The sequence below is a fragment of the Neopelma chrysocephalum genome, unplaced genomic scaffold (genome assembly GCF_003984885.1).
Source record: "Neopelma chrysocephalum unplaced genomic scaffold, ASM398488v2 Primary Assembly neopelma1_377, whole genome shotgun sequence".
NCBI lineage: Eukaryota > Metazoa > Chordata > Aves > Passeriformes > Pipridae > Neopelma > Neopelma chrysocephalum.
The window spans coordinates 297,710-319,178 of record NW_020898041.1 but is presented as its reverse complement, the minus strand read 5'-3'; the positions used below and the strand labels follow the sequence as shown (position 1 = coordinate 319,178).

At 49.7% G+C, this 21,469-nt stretch overlaps 1 protein-coding gene across 1 annotated transcript; it reads left to right on the top strand.

Moving 5' to 3' along the window:
• The first annotated feature begins 15,751 nt into the window (after positions 1 to 15,751).
• LOC113979044 (ubiquitin carboxyl-terminal hydrolase 42-like) lies at positions 15,752 to 21,195 on the top strand. The gene is made up of 11 exons (XM_027706484.1): positions 15,752 to 15,934; positions 16,404 to 16,604; positions 17,036 to 17,146; positions 17,227 to 17,329; positions 17,477 to 17,544; positions 17,690 to 17,760; positions 18,317 to 18,399; positions 18,640 to 18,751; positions 19,015 to 19,155; positions 19,367 to 19,467; positions 20,249 to 21,195. Exons 1-11 carry the CDS (start codon positions 15,769 to 15,771, stop codon positions 20,754 to 20,756), a joined length of 1,665 nt encoding a protein of 554 aa, XP_027562285.1. The 5' UTR covers positions 15,752 to 15,768; the 3' UTR covers positions 20,757 to 21,195.
• Positions 21,196 to 21,469: the final 274 nt, after the last annotated feature.

Genomic DNA, 21,469 nt, shown 5'->3' with positions numbered 1-21,469 from the left:
GTGATGTGGGGACGGTGGGGGACTTCCTGAGGTGCAGGCTGATGGAGAACTTCTGTCTTCTTTAAGCTGACTTCCAGCCCAAAGAGCTCAGCAGCCTCTGCAAAGCAGGATGTTAAACGCTGCAGAGCTGCTTCTGTGTGGGCAACAAGGGCGGCGTCATCAGCATAGAGCAGCTCCCGGACAAGATGGTTTAGGGTCTTAGTATGGGCCTTCAGTCGCCTTAGGTTGAATAGGCTTCCATCAGTACGATATCGAATGTAGATACCGTCCTGATCATCGAGGTCTGCCGAGGCCCTTTGAAGCATCATACTGAAAAAGACTGTGAATAGGGTAGGAGCGAGAACGCAGCCTTGTTTCACGCCATTCTTTATTAGAAAGGGCTCAGAAAGTGTGTTGCCATATCTGACTTGGCCGTGCTGATCCTCATGAAGTGAGATGATCATTTTAAGGAACTTGGGGGGACAACCTAAACGTTCCAAAATCTGCCAAAGACCTTTTCTGCTCACAGTATCGAAAGCCTTGGTGAGGTCGACAAAGGTTACATAGAGACCTTTGTTCTGTTCCCTACACTTCTCTTGCAGTTGTCTGAGAACAAATATCATGTCTGTGGTGCTCCTGTTGGCTCTGAAGCCACACTGACTTTCAGGTAGAATTTCTTCTGCTATAGCGGGTATTAGTCTGTTCAGGAGTATTCTTGCCAAGATTTTGCCAGCAATGGAGAGCAGAGTAATACCACGGTAATTTGAACAGTCTGATTTAGTACCTTTCTTCTTATACAAGGTGATGATGACTGCATCACGAAGGTCTGAAGGTAGTTCGCCTAGTTCCCAACAGCGCACCACAAGCTCATGAAATTTAGCATGGAGTGCAAGGCCCCCATGTTTCCAGACTTCAGGTGGGATTCCATCAACCCCAGCTGCCTTGCCGATTTTCACCTGCTGTATGGCCTTGAGGGTTTCTCCTAGAGTGGGGGCAGTATCCAATTCGTATTTCACTGGTTGTTGTGTGATGGACTGAATTGCTGAGTCTTGTACTACACGGTTGGTACTGAAAAGAGTCTGAAAGTGTTCAGACCATCTATTCAGAATGGAGGTTTGATCTGTCAGAAGCGTTTGACCATCTGCACTGAGTAGTGGGCTTTGGACTTGGTATGTAGGCCCGTATGCTGTTTTCAGGGCCTCATAGAATCCTTTGTGATCCCCTGTATCTGCACATAGTTGAGTTTTTGCAGCTAGATCGGTCCACCATTTGTTCTGGATGTCACGGAGTTTCTGTCGGAGCTTGCTGCAAGCAAGACGAAAGGCTGTTTTTCTAGCGTGACAGGAAGGCAGTGCAAGGTGTGCTTGGTGGGCGGTTCTCTTCTTCCTCAACAAGTCCTGGATTTCTTGATTATTTTCATCAAACCAGTCCTTGTTCTTCTTGAGGGAGAACCCTAAGGATTCTTCAGAGGATTGCAGGATGCTACTTTTAATATGCTGCCAAATTGTTTCGGGAGAGGAAACTGCAGAATCTGTGGAATGGTTATCAAGCTTAGTTTGAAGGTTTGCCTGGAATCTTTCTCTTACTGTGGCTGATTGGAGATCGTTAACTTGGAGTCTTCTCCTTGGGATACTGCCCCTCTTGGGTTTGAATTTGAGATAAAGGTTGAGTTTACAGCGCACAAGCCGATGGTCTGTTTGACATTCTGCGCTGGGCATCACGCGGGTATGGAGGACATCGCGGACATCTCTCCGTCGCACCAAGACATAATCAATGAGGTGCCAATGCTTAGACCTGGGGTGCATCCAGGTTGTCTTCAGACTATTTTTCTGCTGAAAGATAGTATTGGTGATGGTGAACTGTTGCTCCGCACAGAATTCTAGCAGAAGTCGACCATTATCGTTGCAGTTTCCAACGCCATGCTTGCCTAATACTCCTTTCCAGGCTTCAAAATTCTTACCTACTCTGGCGTTGAAATCACCAAGGATAATGATCTTATCATCTGCGGGCACCTTTTGGGTAAGACAGCGCAGGTCAGTGTAAAATTTATCTTTTTCAGCAGGGTCAGCTTGGAGAGTTGGGGCATATATACTGAAGATGACAACGTGTTGCTTGTTGTTTAGTGGAAGGCGTAGGGAGATAATGCGGTCAGAGTGACCTGTCGGCAGATTTTCGAGTTTAGGGACAATGGAGTTTTTGATCATGAAGCCGACACCTGAGAGATGTTTTTCGGTTCTGGGCTTACCTGACCAGAAGAGTGTGTAACCGGCACCATGTTCTCTGAGGCTGCCTTCCTCGTGAAGGCGAACTTCACTGAGAGCAGCAATGTCGATGTTGAGACGACCCAGTTCATGGGCAATTAGGGCAGAACGTCGCTCAGGACGTCCACTATTGGCAGAATCGAGCATGGTTCTGATGTTCCAGCATGCTAGAGTTAATTTGGGTACACCTTTGGAGGCAGGTGTGTGCCTTTGTCTTTTGCTCTTTGTGCGACCGCATTGGAAGAAGATGCCCGTCGGTCTGCGGTTAACCAACCGGGTGAAGGTGGAGATGAGCTTTGTTTAGGCCACCTTTTCTAGGCCCCTCTCCGAGTGGAGCAAGCAGTGCTGTCCTTGAAAAGGCTGCTTGGTCGTTCAGGGTGCTGCCCCAAGAGACTCTCATCTCCGTCAGTCTCAAATGACCAATATCCTGAACCGCCTGTATGCAGGGTTGAGTCTGCGGCTCCCAGTGCATCTTTCACCTACCGTTTCGACCCTCGCCCGTCGCTACAGGACTTTTTGCATGTGGGTAAAGCCTTCAAGCCTGCGCAATGGATTTTTTAGGTGAGATGCAGTATGCGCGGAACTGAACCCACCCTTTAATCCAGAGGTTCATCTGCCAGGGCCAAGCAAGCTTGGATGGTGGCAGCGAGGTCCTCAGGACGTAGGTTTGATTAGAGTGACCTTCTCTGAGATGGATGGCCTTCCAGGGCTAAGCGAGCTCCATCTGCCCGGGTTTGGGATGAGAGTTGTCCTTCTCCTAGGATGACTGCCAGAAGGCTAATGAGCTCATCCTGCCCAGGGATGTAGTTTATCTGGTCCTATGGTTTTGACCTGTCTGGCATGGGTGACCCTACCGAAGGCATGAACCCTCGCCAGCATAGCTCGCAACCACACAGGGGTACATAGGCTACGTTCCTGTTAGAACGATTTGGGCAAGTCTTTTATTTCCAGTAACAACCCTTTGTCCTGCCCACTCTTTCAGGTTGTAACAGAGCAAAGCAAATATATCCAGAACATGCCAAACCTGGGCAGTAGCCGCAGGAGAGCCAAAACGAAAGAAATAAATAGACAAACAAACAAACAAACTGACCAACCGTTCTGGCCCCCGTACCTGTCCAAGGCTGAGGTACCTTACAAGGCCCCAGCCTGGCCGGGACCCCCATCAATCAAAAGAACCCTCTGTCCACCCAGACCTTATCCTTCCCCCACTGTGTTACCACAAATTCCAGGTGCACTGCTCACATGTGATGTGATGTTTCATACGGGACAGCCCTGCTCTCCCACCCGCCAGTCGAAGGACCCCCATGGCCAGCTCAACACCCATCCCTCTGCTCCGTCCCCCTCCCCCTCTCCCTCCCTCCCCAAACCTGGAACGGCAAACCTCTGTGTGCTCCGAAGCTGTGCTCTCATCTTCCACGGGGGTGCAGTGCTCGCTGGCAAGGCTCCCCCTTTCTCTCCTTTCTCCTGCCGCGGCCTTGCCTGGGGTCCAAAACCGCGCGCGCGGAGCGCGCGCGGCGCGAAGCCCCCGGGCCGGCGCGGCGTCCTGCACAGCGCCTGCAGCAGCCCCCGAGCCTAGCGGGGTCCCGCATGGCGTGTTCAGGGCCACCGGCCAGGCGCCTATTATAAGGTAAAACACACTGAATCACTGTAACTTCGATAAAAGCAAGTAACAACTTTCATTAGGAAGAAACAATTGACTGTTTAAAATCTCAGCATATGGAAATCTTTCAGAGGATGGGATTACTAATATTGATAAGGATTTTAGTTGCATAATTGGATTAAATATAGTTTTGCATCCTTTATTTTTCCATTATCAAGCCACACGTGGCCTGGGATTTGAGAGCAGATCCTTGTCTCTCCGAATGTGAAAAATTGAAACTGGAGAACCGTCACGTCTTTTCTTTAAAATTGAAGTAATCTCACCCAGCTTCTGAAACTATATAATCAGGTAGGATTTATAAGCAGCCAATTCTGAATTTTTCTGATATTTATATATTTTTCTGGGATATGCATGAAAACTTTAAACATCTTATTTAAACACAATAGGTGTAACAGTTTAACTTACATCAATGTATGTAAGAAGTCAACATTCATAAAGTAGCTTTCAACTTTAGCAATTTATGTAAAGTCACAGTGAAATTCATTCAGATTGCTTTAAACTAGGGCTTTGTTCTTAAGAGATGCACACCTGGCAAAGCAGCAACAGTTCTGGTTTAAATTTGTCACTTTGATAACAGGGACAAAACCCAAACTTCCAGTTAGAAACTATTTATTTTTCCTTTTTTCTCTGGCAAAAACTGCCTCTGTCAAATAAGATATTTTTGAATTAGGTGTTCCACCAAATAAGTCTACCTTAAAGTTTCCTTAACAATCTCAAAAAACCTATTTTTAAAATAGAGAAGCAACGAAAAATGTTTACAGAGCTGTTTGAGCGGGGGGGGGAGAGGGAAGACAGAGCAGCTGTGGTTAGTAGCTTTGTTGGAAAAAATCACTCCCCCACATGCCTTCGAATTTTCTTATCACAGGGATCAATAGTCACTTTAGAAACTCTATTTCTCCATTACCTTTATATATTTTTAAAACAGTTTTGGTTATTTTAATGAACAACTTCAGAAAACAGTTAGTAAGACTATGTTATGAAATTGTAAAAACAATTTCTCTCTCCAATCAGAAGGTTACAAAGTTATAATTTTAAAAGGTAGGAGGTTCTTCATTCCCGCTGTTTCTCTCCCTGACAAGAGAAGGCTTTTAACCCTTTCTTTTCCTTCTCTCCTGGCAAAAAAACTTTTGTTTTTTCACATACACACACAGTAACAATAATATTGTGAGCTCAGAAAAACACATTTGACAAACATTACAATTAACACCAAAACCAACAAAAACATGCTCCCCGTAGCAGGGGGGGCTCCTTTCTTCTTTTCTTTTTCTGGGAGTGAATTGTTAGATTTTTCTGCATTTTCTGGCTTGGAGGTCTTGTAGGGAGACAGGGTGATATTTGTAGGATATTTACGACTCGGCTTAATGTCAGTTTCGCTGTTAGTTAAGTCTTTGTTCTCCAAATGGCTTGGACCGCTGCCAGCTATATCTCTGTCTGAACTTTTCAAGGATTTCAATTGAGCTCCCTTCTTTGGAATTTGGAGCACTCCGTACTGAATCACTTTTGCGAACGGGCAGGCAGCGGCGGGCACGGTCGGGCAGGCAAGGCAAGGCACGGCAGTGCCGACAGTGCATGGAGGCAGCGCACGGCGGCGGGCGGAAACGGCGCGGCTTCTGGCTAAGGGGGCAACTCCCGGGTCGACGCGAAGACAGGAAAGGTGGGAGGACCGGCTCCATGCGGCAGTACAGGGCAGCAGCTTTAGAAGCGGCGGCGGGAAAAACGGCAGCGGGGGGGGTGGTGGAGAGCTCGCTGCGGGGGGAGGCACAGCTGGTAGTGGCCTCCCTGGCGTCCTGCATAGAGCTAGAACTGTTGAAGGACGAACTGCTGCTGGGGCCACTGGCTGACGATCGGGCAGAAGCCTGCACTTTGAAATTCACTGCCGGCATGATTGTTGAGATAATGAATAAAAGCTGAAAAACTGACTCGCTCTCTTTGCTTTCAGCTTCGCTGCTCGTTAATGGAGCATAAGCTAAAACTGTAACTTGACTCTCAGTCCTTATAAATTTCTCTGTTTCAATTAGCAGCCACAACATAAGATAGCTGGCTGATTCCTTAGATCCTTTGATCTCTTCCCCCACCTCAAAGGCAGCTTGAGCTGTGAGGATTAATAACCCTTTAAGGGCTTTTTCGTCATAATTAGAATCTCTCTCAGAGAGAATTAAACTATATGCTGCTTCCTTTATCCATACCTATTATCAGCGCTGTTGCAGCCTTTCAGGGTTCAGCAGCACGTACGGTAGAGCTCGTCCTATACGACACTTCAAGGGTCCGAAGTTGCTCTTTAGTCGACTTTTTGACCGGGTCCGAAGTTGCTCTTTTTGCCGACCTTTTGACCAGCTCCAGGTCCGAGTCACTCCTTATGCTGACTTTTTTGACCAGCCCCGCTGCTTAAGGCTCCGACACCTTGTCATCCCAACCGTGGATTCCCCCGTTTTCTTCAGATTATCACGTCGGAGGGGTCACCATTTGTTGTAGACGACGGGAAAGTATCACACGATCACAGAATTGATCATGACTAATCCCACTTTATTGCTGTAGGCTTCATGCTTATAAAGGTTAATAATTAGCCTCATACATATTACAAACATGGGCTCATCATTGGCGTCTAATTACCTAAGTTATATTTGCGCAAATGCTGCTTCTTTCTCATGCTTATAGTTACTTTATTTGCTACTTTGCTACTTTCTCTGCTTTTCCCATCCTGTTGCTTTATCCTTTCTATCACGTATGCATTTTCACAGACAATGCAGCTTCACATCAGACAATGGGGCTTCACAAACACAGTGACCTTCTGATACTTTCTCTGCTTTAGCGTGAGACCAGAGCTATAGAATCTTTCTCATGCCCTCTTTCTAATAACCAGGTTTCTACAATATTTTCCACAAAGCTCCCAGGATTTCCGTCCTGGGCAAAGGACTGCTGATCCCTTTGGTCAGCCCCGGGCCGCCGGTGCCGGCCCCCCCCCACCCCAAAACCCATACAAATGAAGATTCCTCCCAGGGAAAAGAGGCCAGCACAGAAAGCTCTGGCTGTCCTCAGAGTGCCCAGGCTGTGCCACCAACTGCACCCAAAAGCCAAAGCTCCCAGGCTTTCTGTCCTGGGGAAAGGGCTCTTGATCCGTTGGGTCAGCCCTGGGCCGCCGGTGACGGCCCCCCCCTGCCACAAAACCCATACAAATGAAGATTCCTCCTGGGGAAATGGGGCAAGCACAGAAAGCTCCGGTTGCTCAGGCTGAGCCACCAACTGCACCTCAAAACCAAAGCTCCCAGTCTTTTTGTCCTGGGCAAAGGGCTGCTGATCCCTTTGGTCAGCCCTGGGCCATCGGTGACGGCCCCCCCCTGCCCCAAAACCCATACAAATGAAGATTCCTCCCAGGGAAAAGAGGCCAGAACAGAAAGCTCTGGCTGCCCACGGATTGCCCAGGCTGCGCCACCTCCGGCACCTCAAAACCAAAGCTCCCAGGCTTTCTGTCCTGGGCAAAGGGCTGCCGATCCCTTTGGTCAGACCCACGGTGCACGTTACGGCCCCTATGCCCCCCAAAACCCATACAAATGAAGATTCCTCCCAGGGAGAAGGTTCCAGCACAGAAAGCTCTGAATGCTAACGGAGTGCCCAGGCTGCGCCACCAACTGCACCCAAAAGCAAAGCTCCCAGGCTTTCTGTCCTGGGCAAAGGGCTGCTGATCCCTTTGGTCAGCCCCGGGACACAGGTGACGCCCCCCCCTGCCCCAAAACCCATCCAAATGAAGATTCCTCCCAGGGAAAAGGGGCCAGCACAGAAAGCTCTGTTTGCCCACGGAGTGCCCACGCTGCGTCACCAACTGCACCTTAAAACCACAGCTCCCAGGTTTTTTGTCCTGGGCAAAGGGCTACCGATCCCTTTGGTCAGCCCCGGGATTCAAGTGCCGGCCCCCCCGCCCCAAAACTCATAGAAATGAAGATTCCTCCCAGGGAAAAGGGGTCAGCAAAGAAAGCTCTGGCTGCCCATGGAGTGCCCAGGCTGCGCCACCAACTGCACCCAAAAGCCAAAGCTCCCAGGCTTTCTGTCCTGGGCAAAGTGCTTCAGATATCTTTGGTCAGCCCCGGGTGTCTGGTGACTGTCCCCCCCCGCCCCAAAACCCATACAAATGAAGATTTCTCCCAGAGAAAAGGGGCCAGCACAGAAAGCTCTGGCTGCCCACGGAGTGCCCAGGCTGCACCACCAACTGCACCCAAAAGGCAAAGCTCCCAGGCTTTCTGTCCTGGGCAAAGGGCTGCTGATCCCTTTGGTCAGCCCCGGGACACCGGTGCCGGCCCCCCCGCCCCAAAACCCATCCAAATGAAGATTCCTCCCAGGGAAAATGTTCCAGCAATGAAAGCTCTGGCTGCCCACGGAGTGCCCAGGCTGCGCCACCAACTGCACCCAAAAGCCAAACCTCAAAGGCTTTTTCTCCTGGGCAATGGGCTGCTGATCCCTTTGGTCAGCCCCAGACGGCAGGTGCCGGCCCCCCCCCGCCCCAAAACCCATCCAAATGAAGATTCCTCCCGGGGAAAAGAGGCCAGCACAGAAAGCTCTGGATGCCCAAGGATTGCCCAGGTTCTGCCACCAACTGTGCCTAAAAGCCAAAGCTCCCAGGCTTTCTGTCCTGGGCAAAGGGCTGCTGATCCCTTTGGTCAGCCCCGGGCCGCCGGTGCCGGCCCCCCCCGCCCCAAAACCCTTACAAATGAAGATTCCTCCCAGGGAAAAGGTTCCAGCACAGAAAGCTCTGGCTGCCCACGGATTGCCCAGGCTGCGCCACCAACTGCACCTCCAAGTCAAAGCTCCCAGGCTTTCTGTCCTTGGAAAAGGGCTGCTGATCCCTTTGGTCAGCCCTGGGCCGGTGGTGCCGGCCCCCCCACCGAAAACCCATCCAAATGAAGATTCCTCCCGTATGTACATTTGCCTTTGGTTTTTTACTTTGCAGAGAATGTGTGCAGCCTCAGAGGGCCGGAGCCTCCTGCCAATTAGGTTTGATGGTCTTCAGCTGTCCTTGTGCGTAATCTCATAGTACTACGAGGCTCATCAAATAAGTCTCGACCTTTTCCACTTACAGGTGCCATCCGGCCTGCCTTTGGCAAAGGAGGAGCTTTGAAGTTGAGTTGGGGAGGTAGTGAGGAGGTGCTGGGGTCTCCTGTACTTTCAGAAACACCACGTAACTTTTTTTCTCACTCATTGTATCATTGGATTCCCGTGTGCAGGGCAGAGCAGTTCCAGTCTGTGTCACGTTGTTCGTCTTGTCCATGTTTTGTGTCCTTAGGGTTTTTGCATCTTGCCCTTAAGGGGCTTATGGGAAGCATCAGGCATCATCCTTAGGTTCTTGAAGGTCTTCTCTGTGTAGCCAAGTACCGAAGTTGTCAGTTGCTTCCTTTGCAACTTCAGGCCTTCTTTGGAATCTGATCTCTGACTTTTACGGTCAGACCTCTTTTATGGCCTCATTCCAGGCCCTATCATCAGTGGTGCTCTCCAGCCATCCATCATAAAGCAGGAGGACTTGTTTTCTGCATCGTTCCATTCTTAGCTTCCGAACGCAGTGACGCCGTGCATCCATCTTCAGGGTTTTGACAGGCCCTTCTTCTGACCGGTCCTCGTGTTAGTGTCTTTACTTTTCAGGATCCTTTGAGCCTAGTCACATTATCACAGTAGTCCCGTAGGTCATGTTTTTCCACAGCATCTCCATTCTTGCAATCAAATCTTTTTAAAACGAGGTTTGTCTCTTAATTGTGTCACACGGTCTGTGTTGTCACAGGTACGGGATGTCTCACTTGGGGTCAGCCTGGAACTGCTCTGCCCTGCCATGTGGATCAGTGGGTAGATGGAATATTGCTCCAAGTCTCACGTCAACATGTCAGTTGAGCCGATGGCTGTACAGTCTCTGAGCAGGATTGTCCTGCGCTGCCCTGCTTGGGTGTATAGAGTCACAGCTAGGTGGAGTAGCAAACAGTGTCTATGGTATGGGCATTTGTCAGGGCTCTTTGGGCCTTATAAAATGTATAGACTCGGTTTTGGGGTAAGTCCAAGGTCACATAAGGCATGCTTCAGAGTCCCTCCCCCTTTTGTCTTACAGTCACCCAAAGGAGACTCAGATTCCTGGGGTGAAAGATGGCATCGGTTTTCCTGGAACTTTGGGCGACCGGGGCGAGATCGGCTGAAGCATCATCAATGGAATCTTCTGAGAGCCACAGGGAGTCCCTGCCCAATGAGTTCTGGACTGCATCTGTAGAGTATGGTATATGTTTATTTAGTGTTGCAGGTTGCTTCTTAGGTGTAGTTATTGTGTTTTCCAAGTAGAATAGGAAAAGTCCAGCAGCCGTTTATGTTGTCATTTGTATTGCGTTATACTGCTCCATATCACAGAGCTGTATAGTTGTAGTCTATCGGTCCATATCCAAACGTCACGGTGTCGTGTTCTGCGTGGCAGGAACCGTATATCTTTGCACCTTTGCTTGTAGCCCTTTTTATGTCGTGTCACTTGTATTGCCATGTAATGTTCTGTCTGGTATACTTGTATATTTGCAGTTGTATTGCTCTGTATGTGAATGTCATAGCATTGTATTGCTGTGCGTCAGTTAGGAATTGCATAGCTTTGTACCTTACATAGTTTTGCTTTCTGTGTTCTGTCTTTGGTACTGTCTTGTAATGCTGTGAGGGGTGTGCTCGGCCATGAGGGGTGCGCGTGTTTTGTTAGGCTCCGCAACTTGCTCCTTTTTGTTTTTTGTTTTTTTTTGAGACTCCAGGGCAACCACGTTCCCGAGGAGGGCTGTGGATGTGTAGCAATGGCCCCTGACTGTCCGGTAGCTATCGGAGCGGTTGAGGTGTGAGGATGGAAAAAATTTGTGCGTGTTTGTCAGTAGTTCTAACCCGCTATTTGTGTTGTTTCTCTTACAGGTTGTTGTTAGATAATTTTAACTTTAGAATAAAAAAAACCTAGCTGGAGGAATTTCTTTTTTACTTCGGCTGCGGTTTTTTTTCCCAGGTAGTGGCTGGTCCGTGAGGCAAAGAGGGTTGCCAGTGTTTGGGTGCAGGCCATCCTGGGATTCCAGGATTTGTCAGGCAGGAGGATTTTTAGATATTTGAGGTTTCCAGGGAACCGCCTTCGCAGGACCGCGCGACGGCCGGTCGGGGGCCAAAATCAGATACGGTTGCGGATTCCTCCCAGACCGGAGGCGCCAGGGCCGGGAGCCCCGGCTGCGTGCGTAGAGCCGAGCGAGGTGCATGCAGGGCAGGTGAGAGCCGGAGGGTCAGGCCCCTCCTTCCTGGCGAAAAGGGCCATCGTTGGCAGGCCCACGCACCGGCTGAGGGCCAAAGTCGGATACGGTCGAGGATTCCTCCCAGACCAGAGGCGCCGGTGCTGGGAGCTTCGGCTGCACGCGTAGAGCCGAGTGAGGTGCACGAAGGGCAGGCGAGAGCCGGAGGGTCAGACCCCTCCTTCTGGGCGAAAAGGGCTGTCGTTTGCAGGCCGGAGCGCCGGCCAGCCCGGTGCCGGCTGGGGGCCAAAATCGGATACGGTCGAGCATTCCTCCCAGACTGGAGGTGCCGTGAGTGGAAACCCCGGCTGCATGCGTAGAGCCGAGCAAGGCGCACGGAGGGCAGGCGAGAGCCAGAGGGTCAGGCCCCTCCTTCCAGATGAAAAGGGCCGTAGTTGGCAGGCCGTCCCGTTGGCTGGCCCGGGGCTGGCTGGGGGCCAAAATCGGATAAGGTCGAGGATTCCTCCCAGACCGGAGGTGCCGGGGCCGCGAGCCCCGCATGCGCGCGTAGAACTGAGTGAAGCGCACGAAGGGCAGGCGAGAGCCGGAGGGTCAGGCCCCTCCTTACGAGCGAAAAGGCCGGTCGCTCGCGGGCCGGCGCGCCAGCCAGCCCGCGGCCGGCCGAGTGCCAAAATCGGATACAGTCCAGGATTCCTCCCAGACCAGAGGCGCCGGGACCGGGAGCCCCGGCTGCGCGCGTAGAGCCGAGAGAGGTGCACGAAGGGCAGGCGAGAGCCGGACGGTCAGGCCCCTCCTTCCAGGCGAAAAGGTGCAGTTGGTGGCGCAGCCTGGGCACTCCGTGGGCAGCCAGAGCTTTCTGTGCTGGAACCTTTTCCCTGGGAGGAATCTTCATTTGGATGGGTTTTGGGGCGGGGGGGGCCGGCAGCGGCGGCCCGGGGCTGACGAAAGGGATCAGCAGCCCTTTGCCCAGGACAGAAAGCCTGGGAGCTTTGGCTTTGAGGTGCAGTTGGTGGCCGCAGCCTGGGCACTCCGTGGGCAGCCAGAGCTTTCTGTGCTGGCACCTTTTCCCTCGAGTGCAGTACGCAGGCGCAGGGAAAGCCACACGTGCGCAAAAGAAATGCACTTGTATAACCAAGGGGTGGAACTGAGGGTCTCTGGCTGGGCGGTGCGGGCCACACCTGGGAGGCTGTGGTCACTCAATTAATTTTATAAAAAGCAGATAGTTCTTTCTTGGAGAAGAGCTAGCTTCACACCTCGGACAACATTGCCTTTCGGCGGGGATGCCGGCCAGTTTGTGAACTTACTGACTCTCCAAGGATGCAGCTTCTGCTATGGGTAATTATAGGCATGCTAGGTCAGTAAGGTTACTTTATGGGCAACAGCTGGGTAACTGGGGAGGTCGTGCTGGGGGCTTATTTCTCCCCTTCCTCCCTTTTGGGTTTGTTCGTTTTGTTGGCCATCTCTTGGTAATAAATATCAGTTTTGTTGAGCTTGCAACGGTGTCATGGTTTTAGATTCAGTATGTTTCGAACCCTCCCTAATACACCAATTCAGTTTCCTCTTACATTAATAAATCCACATCCTCCTCTTTGCCTGTCTGTCTGTATTTAATACAATGTTTACTTATACTACAGGCAGAATAACATCTGAGTGGTTTCTTATCCTCCTTTTCTAATGCTCACACCATCAGATCTTTATGCATGCATAAATTCTTTCTGCAAATCAGGATTGTTCCATAAATAAAAAATAAATCAACATTTGGCACTTCATTCCATTTTCCTTCCTGTCTACAAAACAGCATCAGTTGCAAAATGGTATTATAATTTACAGTCCCATGAAGAGGCCACTTTTCCCAATCATCAAGCTTATATGTTGTCCGCCAATGATTACAATATTCAACAAATTGTTTTCACATCAAGGGGTTGCCCCCAAGCCTTTTCCACAAACCTTGGACACAAACCAAAGGAAGCTTTTCAGAATTTCTTCTCCCAAGAATTGTGAAGATTGCCCCACTCCCACATTTAACACCTTAAAATATTTTAAAACCTTTTAAAACCTGCTCCCAAAACTGAAACTGCACTCCGGGGCATCCCCATAGTAGCACACAACCTTATCCAAACCATCAACCAGTTACATAAATCTCTCAGCCTCACACTGTGTCCTTTCTATCAGTATGACTTATGTGCAGATAGAATACCATAAAACAAAATACCTTAAGAAATGCCATATTCTTCTTCCAAGAAAGGAAGGTGCTGTGTACTCATCAGACTAGGGAATCAGATGATCTCCCTGAAAATACTTTGTTGCGGGCTGGACTGTCAACTGGTCCACCAAGCTGCAGATGCTTAGTCCCATCTGAAGTGCCAAAAACTGTCACCAAAAACCAGGAAATAAACTCTAACCAGTTTGTTAGGTTAGAAGCTGACATTATTGCAGTTCTGAATGTATGGGGGATCTCTCCACCCAAGATGTGCACTCAGCAGTCTAACAAACCAGGTTATGTTCATGAAACTAATACATATTCATTACATACTCGTTACATTTCTGGAATACATACCTTTATGCTAAATACTTCCATGGATTTATTTGGATATAAGTAGGGGTCTTCTGAGGGTCTCTGGTGGTCATTTGGGGAACATCTCAATGCTGAACTGCAGGAGGTCTCTGTAAGCCCAGGTCCCTTGCGATCACAGCAAGACCCCCTGGCATAAGCACCACTCATCACGGTTTGGTGTCATCTGCCAACTTGCTGAGAGGTCCCTCTGCCCCAGCCTGACCTCAGTGCCCAGCAAGGTTATGAAGCAGGTCATCTTGAGTGTGATCACACAGCACACACAGGACAACCAAGCAATTAGGCTCAGTCAGCATGGGTTTAAGAAAGGCAGGTCCTGCCTGACCAACCTGATCTCCTTTTATGACCAGGTGACCTCCACTTAGTGGAGGAGGGAAAGGCTGTGGATGTGTCTCCCTGGACTTCAGCAAAACCTTTGATGCTGTCTCCCATGGCACACTCCTGGAAAAGTTGTAGCCCACGGCTTGGACAGGTGCACTCTCTGCTGGGTTAAGAACTGGCTGATGGCCAGGCCCAGAGAGTGGTGGTGAACGGTGCTGCATCCAGTTGGCGGCCGGTCACTAGTGGTATCCCCAGGGATCAGTGTTGGGCCCAGTCCTGTTTAATATCTTCACTGATGATCTGAATGAGGGCATCAGGTGTATCCTCAGTAAGTTCACAGATGACACCAAGCTGGGTGAGAGTGTTGATCTGCTGGAGGGCAGGAAGGCTCTGCAGAGAGATCTGGACAGGCTGGATAGATGGGTCAAGGTCAACAGCATGAGGTTCAAGGCCAAGCGCTGGGTCCTGCCCTTGGGTCACAACAACCCCATGCAGTGCTACAGACTGGGGAAAGAGTGGCTGGAAAGTGGACCAGCAGAAAAGGCCTGGGGTGCTGGTTTGACAGCAGCTGAACATGAGCCCAGGTGTACCCAGGTGGGCACCTTGCTTGTACCAGCAATGGTGTGGCCAGGCGGACCAGGGGAGTGATTGTCCCCCTATGCTGTGCACTGGTGAGGCACCTCAAGTGCTGTGTCCCCGTGTCCAGTTCTGGGCCCCTAACTGCAAGAAGGACATAGAAGTTCTGGAGCATGTCTAAAGAAGAGAATGGAGCTGGGGAAGGGTCTAGAAGGTAAGTCCTATGAGGAGTGTCTGATGGAGCTGGGGTTGTTTAGCCTGGAGAAGAGGAGGCTTAGGGGTGACCTTATCACTCCCTACAACTACCTGAAAGGACATTGTAGCCTGGTGAGGATTTGCCTCTTCTCCCAGGTAACAAGTGACAGGACGAGAGGACATAGTCTCAAGCTGTGCCAAGGGAGATTTAAGTTAGACATAAGGAGGAATTTCTTCACATAAAGGGTAATTAAACAATGGAATGGACTGCCCAGGAAGGTGGTGGAGTCACTGCCCCTGGAGGTGTTTAATAAAAGACAGAAGCTTTAGTCATGAAAAAAAGTTAACAGGTGAAATGCTACAAATGACCCTGTGAAATTTGCAAAGTGAACTGGTGCTGAGAAATAAAGCTTTGGTACTTGATGAAAGGACTTTGGGCACTCCAGTGAAAGCTTTGAGCTGTAAAAGAGGGCTTTGGACCCTCTGAAAGGGGCTTTGGGTCTTCAAGCTGGGTCTGTGGGCCCCAAAAATGGATCTTTGGAAATAAAAATGAGGGCCTGAACCTTGAAGTTAGGTTTTGTGCCCTCAAAGAATGCTTCCTTGCCCCCAACTAAGGCTTTGCCCCCTAAAAAGGGATCTTTGGGGACTTAAAAGCCTGGAAGAAGCTGGAAGGAGTGGAAATGAAACTTCTAGCACTCCGAGTGTGCCAGCCAAAGCTGTGACCAGGCTCACTTACAGCCCTCAGCAGCCTTTGACTCATCTGGCTGCTGCAGCTCCTGAAAGAAGCAGGAGCTTTGCTGGCTGATGAATAGCCCTTCACCAGCAGTGCCTGGGGAGGTCCAGTGACTTCCAGCTGCAAGAGGTGCCTGGATTGTGACAGCCATGGGGTTCTGTGGCCTCAAAGGGACATGTGCCCATGTGGCCTCATGTCACAAATGCACAGAGATGCAGCATCAGTCCAGTGATTGTGACCTCACCTGCCCAATGCTTAGTATCCTGAGGAGTGGGCCACCAAAAGCTAGTTGGGCTGAGCTGGCCTTCGGGACATCTCAGCTGCTTCCACTGATGCCTGTGTGCCTGCCTTTTTCCAAGCATTTTTCATCGTTGGCAGCAGCTACAAGCCCCACCAAAACGTTTTTGACAGCTCAAGGTGCTTTATGGGTCACGTTTGGGGTTTCTAAATAATTTTATTGAGCTACAATCATTTCCTTTCCCTTCAGGTGATTGGATTGGTGCTGATCTGATATTTCTGAAGGAGATTTTTCTGGAACTCTGTCATCCAAAACTTTCCCCTCTATTCCTGAGAGGGGTGATGGCTGCAATGGGGAACAACTCTTCTGAGCCTTGACCTGAAAATTCAAGGCTCTAGAGGGAAAGGAAGGTAGCCTGAGGCCCAGAAATCAAAGTGAGTTTGTTGGACTGTTGGCAGAGTACACAGAGAAACTGACTGTTTTCCAAAACTGTTTCCCTACCAGTAGATGTCAACAGGCTTCACCCAATGTTTCTGGCTTGGCAATTAGAGCTGTTGTCGTCGGTGCTCCTGTAGAGAACTCAATATTTGAATATGCTTTCGAGCAACAATATTGTCTCATCTCTTTTCAAATGTCATTTCCCCGCAGTCATTGCCAAGGGAATGGCTCTGCCACAAAGGATCCTCTTTCCCCCAGAGAAGATATGCATGGACTGGCACCAAAGACAGAGACCTGGCGCGGGACTCCTCAACCTGGGCAATACTTGCTACATCAATGTCATCCTGCAGTGCCTGACATACACACCCCCTCTGGCCAACTACCTGCTCTCTCATGAGCACAGCCAGTCATGTGAGTACTTTTAGGAATATCTTCTTGCAAATATCTTGGGCAAATCCCAAGGATTGCCAGAACCTGGAATCAGGTTTAGGAGAACAGCAGAGAACTTTAGGAGAACTTTGTCAGCCCCAAGAAGCTGCTTGTCCTATCAAGTTGCGTTCATCCTCAGAAAAACAACTCTTTCTAGCCCTGGGTCTCTATCTCTGCAAGTTAAACCCCCTTGACTTATTGCACAGAAAACTCTGCTGAAGCATTAAATCCCTCTGAAGCACTAAAATGTCCTGGGCTTGTCAGGACTTTGGCAGCTTGGGAGTAGAGGAGACTGTTCTTAGAACTTCAAGATCTCCAGCAGGTTTCCCATCATTGGGGATGTTTTCCTAACCTGAGAAGCTTCCCTCCCTCTCTCCCTCCCTCCGTCCTTCCCCCTCTCTTTACCTCTTCAGGTCAACAGCAAGGCTTCTGCATGATGTGCATCATGGAAGTGCACATTAGGAAGGTCCTGCATTCCTCAGCCAGTGCCATCCTGCCTGGGGGTGTCCTCAAAGACCTCAAATGTAAGTTGTTTCAGGTGCTTCAACAGGTTTTCTTCTTTTTGATCCCTTTAGGGGAGAGCTACTAACTTCTTCTTTCTTAGTCATAGGAGAAGAATTTGAGTATGGCAGGCAGGAAAACGCCTACGAGTTCTTACGCTGTGCTCTCAATGCCATGCAGAGAGCTTGTCTGAGTAGCAGCAGCGAGTAAGCACAAGCAAATTACCTTTTCAATGCTCCTGAACCTGTTGGACTCCTTGATGTGCTCCATCAAGGAAAACTGATGTCCAGGGCCTTCAACTTGGACTCTTGGAGGAGGTAACTCTCTTCCTTGCCATTTATTTTTATTTCCAGCTCGGATATCTCTTCACAAGAAACTACCATCGTCCATCAAATATTTGGGGGCTTTATGAGATCCAGAGGTATGTTTCCGCAACTATTCCTTTCACATTGTCTGTGCCCTTCTGTCTGCCTGTGACAAATAGCTGGTCCTAGGATTGGCATAGTAGGTAATCTAAGCATACACTGGCACAGTCAACTAACCCAGCATTTTGATTTTCTTTCCAGTCACATGCTTGAGCTGCCAAGCAGTTACTGATTCCTACAAGGCCTTCCTGGATGTCTCTTTGGATATCAGAGTAAGAGGGTTCGCAATTGTGCTTCAAGATGCCCCAAGGCCCCTGTAGCTTTACAGAATCAAAGTATTTGTCTTAAAAACCTGCACTGCAAGCACAAGGGAGCTTGGTGGTGAGTGGGAAGGGGAATGCATGTGTTCCTGCAGAGGCCATGACACTGGTGTCCCCATGGTGCTGGCTTTAGGCTGGACAAGCAGCATTATCCCCTCTGCACCCTTGACATACTTTCCTCCTCCTTCCCTTTGCCCTCTCTCAACACCCTTCTGGCTCCCAGGCTGATGGGGTTGGATTGTTTTCACTACCGATGCCCCTGCACAACATCAGTAGCTGAACTGAGTGGTGGCACAGAGACGGAGCTCTTGATGGCTCTGGGAGCCCCTGGAACATGAGGGAAATATTCAGCATCACACCCTCTTTCTTTGCCTCCTTCCAGACAATGCCTGCAGGTTTACAATGGGTATCCTCAGAGTCAGCTGCCTGGGTCTTCTTGTCAGCTCCTGGGAAGTGTTTGAGTGAGAGCATTTCCCAAAGCTCAGTGGTTCCTTTCTCACTCTTCCAGGCAGCCTCATCTCTCACCACAGTTCTGGAGGACTGTGTGACACCCAAGGAGCTGGATCTGAAAGAATGCTTCAAATGTAGCAAGTAAGATGATTCCTAATGACATAATAACACCAGATCCTGCATGAGGGGAGGCTGAATGTCATCGAACAGAAGTCATCTTCTCATGGAGGTTTAATGCACAACAGTGAGATACAGCTTTTTTAATGTGGCTCGGAATAGCCTTAAAATAGCGTAAGGATGAGTGAGACAGGAAAGGTTGTCTGGCCTTCTTGGGGGAAGATCAGGTGCATTTCAGCACTCGGCTCTGTGCTTGGTTTCAAGGTGTAAGAAGAAGGTTGCTGCCTCCAAGAGGGTCACAATCCATCAAGCACCCAGAGTCCTCACGTTATGTCTGGAAAGGGCTGACCAATGGACTGGCAAGAAGATCAGCAAGGTGTGTACACAGCTGGAGTCCAACTTTCTCTTCCTGGAGCAGAAGATTCCCCAAAGCAGTACACTCTGTCACAAGCCGCTCCTGTTGAGTCTTTTGTGTTCCCTTCTGGGGAGACAATTCCTGTGGGAAGACCAGCCTGGACTCTGCTCTGACAGAGATGTTTTGGCTGAGAACAGTTTCCTGCCACCTAAATCATTACATATTGAAGGCTATTTCATGTGGTAGCTCAGGATCATTTCTGAGCCCTCTTGGTCTCTCTGTAGTTTGTGGACTATCCTGAATACTTGGATCTTCGGCCATACATGTCTGACACAGCTGGAAAACCCCTCCTCTGCTCCTTATATGCCATCGTAGTGCACAGTGGTGACACCTGTCTTGAAGGACACTTTTTCTGCTACACAAAGGTAAAGACATTCCTCCTGACAAGGAAAAATGTGTGCTGGGGAAGACAAACTTTCCAAGCAGTGTTACTGGCAGCCGGGGTTTTGGGGGAGAAGGTCTCCTTTGGGACTGGATTGGATTTGTTTTAGTGTACTCTTGGTTCTGCGGTTTTCTGCCTGTGGTGTTGTGGAAAAACTCTGGAGTTCCTCTCCAGATGCATGCCTTTCTTTGCAGGCCAGCAATGGACTGTGGTACAAGATGGACGATGAGTCTGTGGATAGTTGTGATACCCACACAGTTCTGGGGCAGCAAGCATATTTGCTGTTCTATGCCAGGTAATAACCAGTGTCACATGAGTTCAGAATATGTTTCCTTTTCCTGGCTTTGCTGTTTGTCTTCTCATCCTCCTGGGTGCTTCTGTAACAGGAGAGAACTCCTCCTTGCATTCTTCAGTGCTGTGAATTTTGAACTATCCCACACCAGTCCTTCTCTTCCCTTGCCTCACCTTCAGGCTTTAGGGTGCTGCCCTGTGTATTCTGCCACTTGTCTGCTCTCTGAAGCTGGCTCATGTAGAGAAGAACACTTAAAGGGGGCCTCTAGGAAAGATGAGTAGAGACTCTTTATCAAGGAGACTAGTAATGGGATGAGGGGTAATGATTTTAAAGCAAAGAGGGAAGATTTAGATTAGATACTAGGAAGAAATTTTTCCCTGTGAGGGTGATGAGGGTCTGGCACAGTTTGCCCAGAGAAGCTGTGGCTGCCCCATCCCTGGAAGTGTTCAAGGCCAGGTTGGACAGAGCTTGGAGCAATCTGGGCTAGTGGAAGGTATTCTTGCCCATGGCAGTGAAAGGTGCCCTTGCCCATGTTGAAACTAGCTGATCTTTAATGTTCCTTCCAACTAAATTCTAGGATTCTAGGATTCTGTGAAATGGAGGCCACAGCAGGTATAAAGACAAGGAGTTGCTCTGACAGGGGCAGACCTGGTGGGAAGACCCCAGTTAAATTCCCATTGGTGACCTTGGCGAATTCTTCCCTCTGTTGCTCCAAGAAAATAACTAAATCCCAGAGGAGTCTACAAGGAATGCCCTAAACAGAGATCACTCTTTTTTCCTCCAGGTGCTCCAATTTGAAAATGGGAGAAATGGTGGCTTCCTCACCAGCACCATCATATGTCCATTCCATCCTCAGTCAGACGGGGGGCAGCAGTGAGCAGGCAGGTTCTGCAGGACCACAAGCTGTGCCTGGTAGGATTAAGGTGACACACAGCCAGAGGAACAGTGCCAGGGAGAGGGCCCGGAGCAGATCCCCTCAGTGGGGCAATGATCTCTGCAGCTGGTTCATGAACAGCACTGACTATGATAACTCAACAAGGAGGAGGAGGAAGAGAACTAGTTCTTTAGGCTGTAACCATGCTCCCAGGGATAACACAGCTCCAGGGCTCTCCAACTGGATCTGCCAGCGGACACCTGCACCCAGTGCTACTTGGGTGCAAACCCTGCCAATACAGAGATCCTCATGGCGAGGCTATGATATCTGGAGCCAGGTTGTGGAGATCACAAACTCTCATCAATCAGTGAGGAGGTTTGAGCATCGTGGAGATGCACGTCGGACAAACACAGTATGATGAGGCCAGACTGTCAGCCTGGATGAGGGAGCAGCACAGCATCTGAAATGAACAAAACTGACACTCGACTGGAATGAACAGGCAGAAAAGCCAAAGCCAGAATTAAACCCCCTTATTGGCCTGTGGAGGACCGGGCCTAAGCATGTTTTGTCTCAAACATTCTGTTACGACAGGAAAGGTAACTGGAGGAGAGGGTCCTGCAGAGCAGGGGCAGCATGTTCTGAGCCAACTCCCTGCTCCACCTTGAGATTCATGCTGTCCCATCCCTAGCTAACTTGCAGGAGGAGGGCCAAAAGGGCTGGCTGTGCATGTGGAACAAAACAGCACAAAAAATCTAGTTTACATAGAAGGTTGCACCACGTTAACTAGGAAAGGAAGTGGATTGGGCTCCCCTGGTTCTCTTTTTCCTCTCTTTCTTTTTTGCTTTCTTTGTCTTGCAACCTCAGCTCCAGACCCACGTGGCAGGACCAATGTGGGATCTACAGACTGCTGATATTCTTTGTTCTCTCCCTTTTCTATCTTTATTTCTCTCCTCTCTTGCTTTGCCTGGGCAAAGCACGGCTATGATATTCTAGCCTGTACTCCATATTGAAGTTTGATTGGGAGTGGGGAGCTTGTGGAAGTGTGTTGTGGCTTGTGAGCCAGCACCTTTGAGAAGCTTCTTGTGGGAGCTGAGAACTTACTGAAGTGTACTGTACCAAATCTAAGGGCTT

Excerpts from the sequence above, each read along its gene's own strand:
- LOC113979044 (XM_027706484.1), top strand. The coding sequence starts at position 15,769 with ATGCTTAGTATCCTGAGGAGTGGGCCACCAAAAGCTAGTTGGGCTGAG. Across the intron at positions 17,147-17,226 it reads TGTCCTCAAAGACCTCAAAT|TCATAGGAGAAGAATTTGAG; the intron begins GTAAGTTGTTTC and ends CTTCTTTCTTAG. Across the intron at positions 19,468-20,248 it reads TATTTGCTGTTCTATGCCAG|GTGCTCCAATTTGAAAATGG; the intron begins GTAATAACCAGT and ends TTTTTCCTCCAG.